Raw genomic sequence first — 2,743 nt, forward strand, 5'->3', positions numbered from 1 at the left:
AGAAAGCTTTGCTGTACTGGTGGTAGCACGGAGCAGCTTGTTTGCATGAAGAATTTGATGCCAAATACAGTGTTCACCTTGTTCTGAGTTCCTCTGCATCTTTCTGTCCTTTTCCTCCTCAGTCAGTACTTCACTGGATATAACTATTAATGGGACTGACTTTTCTGTTCCACAGTACATGATAATTTAAATAACTGTTAAAGGTCCAGCCGCATATTGTTAACCCTGGTAAGTATAGAGCTGGAATTTATTCCTAGATCAAAACCTGTAAAACTGGGGAAAACTTAGATGAAAGAATCAGACCTTACCCTACACTTACCAGGGCTAGTAATATGCAGTTGGACCTTTAACAGTTATTTAAATTATCATGTACTGTGGAACAGATGGATAACTGTCAATATTCTTTAAAGTATTCCCCCTCTCCCCCTAAAATGTGAGAGAAATCAGATTTCCCTCTGGACTGCACAACTTTAATTTGTTTGTAGTACTGCAGGAAGATTCGTTTGAACAAGGATTTTGGAATGCATTCACTGTTTATTTAGCGTGGGAGCAATAACTCAGTGCAAGTCAGCCAGCCTCTGCAAAGAGACAATTTTGGCATTTACTGCACCCCAGTCAAAGAATCTTCTGTATTCCCTGGGTTTCAGTAAATACTGTTGGCCCCTGAAGTTGGGCATTTCATACAAGATCCAAGAGTCACCTAAAACATTGAGGGAGCCGATCTCAGGGAGATGGATGTAACCTGGGACTGATGGGCAATCATCAGCGAGCTCCAACATTTGGCCTTGGAGCTCCTCTTTTTCATAGAGCTGAATCTTGTGAGAAACAGAATTCCGCAGTGGGAAACACAGCAAAAATGTAGGAAAGACAGAAATTTAACTGATTCTGATATTACTGAACAAGACAGACATACAGAAAAAGGCAACTTTCCCAGCTACTATGTGCATTTCTGAGAAATTGTGTTCTATTCTGGAGATGGGATTGCGAAGAGATTCACTCTTTTGAAGCTAATAGAGGAGGTTTAATTCTTACTCACATGGAGGAGTTCAGGTGTGCCAGCAAATGGGTATGATCACATGTGTGGTAGGAAGTAAATGAAGGATGCTTTATGATTTGAAGAAATGGGATTTATAAGGACTCTATATTGTGACAATAGGAGAAAATGTATTCATGTGACTGAGATGACCTGTGGCACTTGTGACCAGGCATGAATAATGTGGCCTTTTCAGAATTATGCTACTAAAAGACATTTACCGTGTTACTCCATATGCTCCCATTGTACACTGGTTGTGCAGGCAATTGTCATGTGGCAAACTGCTGAGCTATGTGAAGCACAGGCACGTGGAGTGTTCCTACTGCTATGGCTTATGCTGTATCTTACTAACCAGAGAAGTACTTTAGCAAGTATTAATTCTCTGCCTGATTTTAACCAACACAGCTTTTATGTTAGGGAAGCCATACCCATTGCAAATCTGATTTAACATGTTCTTGTGTCATTGACTCATAACATAGTATGGTTATGAGCAAGTTGCATACATCAGCCCACAGCAGAACTTTTATCAGCTGGCCCTGCTAGCCCTTCCGTGGGCAATGTAAAAACATTCTCTACCTAGAAGTAGTCACTCAGCTTTCTTTTAGCATCTCCAAGTTATGAACAGGCCCTGGAAATAGCACTGATATTAAACAGATTATTTCCTTCATCTCCAGTGAAACTTTGCATTGCCTTACTGAACTTTGCCTGTCTCTTGAGTTACTTGAAAAGACTGTATAACTATATTCTTAAAGGACAAACTGTACCCAGTTTCTTAAACTGTGATACACTGCCAAACAGAACGCACTTGTAGAATTACGTGGCAAGACCTGATGGAGTCACAGAGACTGAACCACTTCTGGAAGTCAGGATAGTCTCCCCTTTTTAAAAGTAGTGGTGTCCTGAGTAATTGGGGTTCTTGTAAATCATCCAGCTGCCTTTTTCCACCTGGACGGAATTGCATTGTTTCATATAGGACCATAGGTCAAGGTGGCCACTGCTACATTCACAGCAGTGGCCCCAGAAGCTCTTGTCTTCATAAAAAAATGATTTGCAATATCAACATTTGCAAAGACTCATAGTCCATCGCAATGTCTGTGTCAGAGCAGAGGACTGGCATACTGGTACACTTACCTTTCCCATTTTTGGCAGTTTGCTGAGGTGAAAGCTGAGAGCTGTGAGCAAACACCATGGTTGCTTTTATATACCATAGTCCTAATGCTGCATCCGCAAAAAGTAACACAAAAGGGCCCATTCTAAGCTGTGGGGAGATCTCATGTTTTGTCTTTATTGTAGTTATGGCATTTATTGCATTTACCATGTGGGACTCTTCTTAGTTTTGGGCTGCGTTTGCTGATGCTATGTGCAAGTGAATTGTTGTGTGACTGTGGAGTGGACTACACTTTCAGCTGGTATCAACTGTTTCATGTGGTACACCTGACCCAATGGGGGATGCGTGTATAAGAATGGTTCTTTACAGAACCTCCTTTGCCTGAAAGCTGTTGAACTCAGCGGATCTGAGCCATTTCTGGTGTAGGGTCTGTTCCTCTCCTTCCCGACTCTGTGTCAATTACCTCTTGCCTAAGTTTGTCCCATGGTAATCTTTCCTTTTGTGAGAGCAGATGAACTTTGCTTCAATTTCAATTCTTTGTCACCCGCTTTATCCTGGAAACAGGAAAAGTCTCCATCTCACATGGTGTTGTTAGCTTTTGC

The 2,743-nt window shown here is 41.5% G+C and overlaps 1 protein-coding gene across 1 annotated transcript; it reads right to left on the bottom strand.

Moving 5' to 3' along the window:
• Positions 1-557: 557 nt before the first annotated feature.
• Positions 558-2,222, bottom strand: LOC127018399 (gamma-crystallin D-like). The gene is given in 4 exon segments (XM_050899992.1): positions 558-815; positions 1,839-1,918; positions 1,921-2,073; positions 2,165-2,222. Coding segments are annotated over 4 exon segments (549 nt in total).
• Positions 2,223-2,743: the final 521 nt, after the last annotated feature.

The sequence above is a fragment of the Gymnogyps californianus genome, chromosome 7 (assembly GCF_018139145.2).
Source record: "Gymnogyps californianus isolate 813 chromosome 7, ASM1813914v2, whole genome shotgun sequence".
Taxonomy (NCBI): domain Eukaryota; kingdom Metazoa; phylum Chordata; class Aves; order Accipitriformes; family Cathartidae; genus Gymnogyps; species Gymnogyps californianus.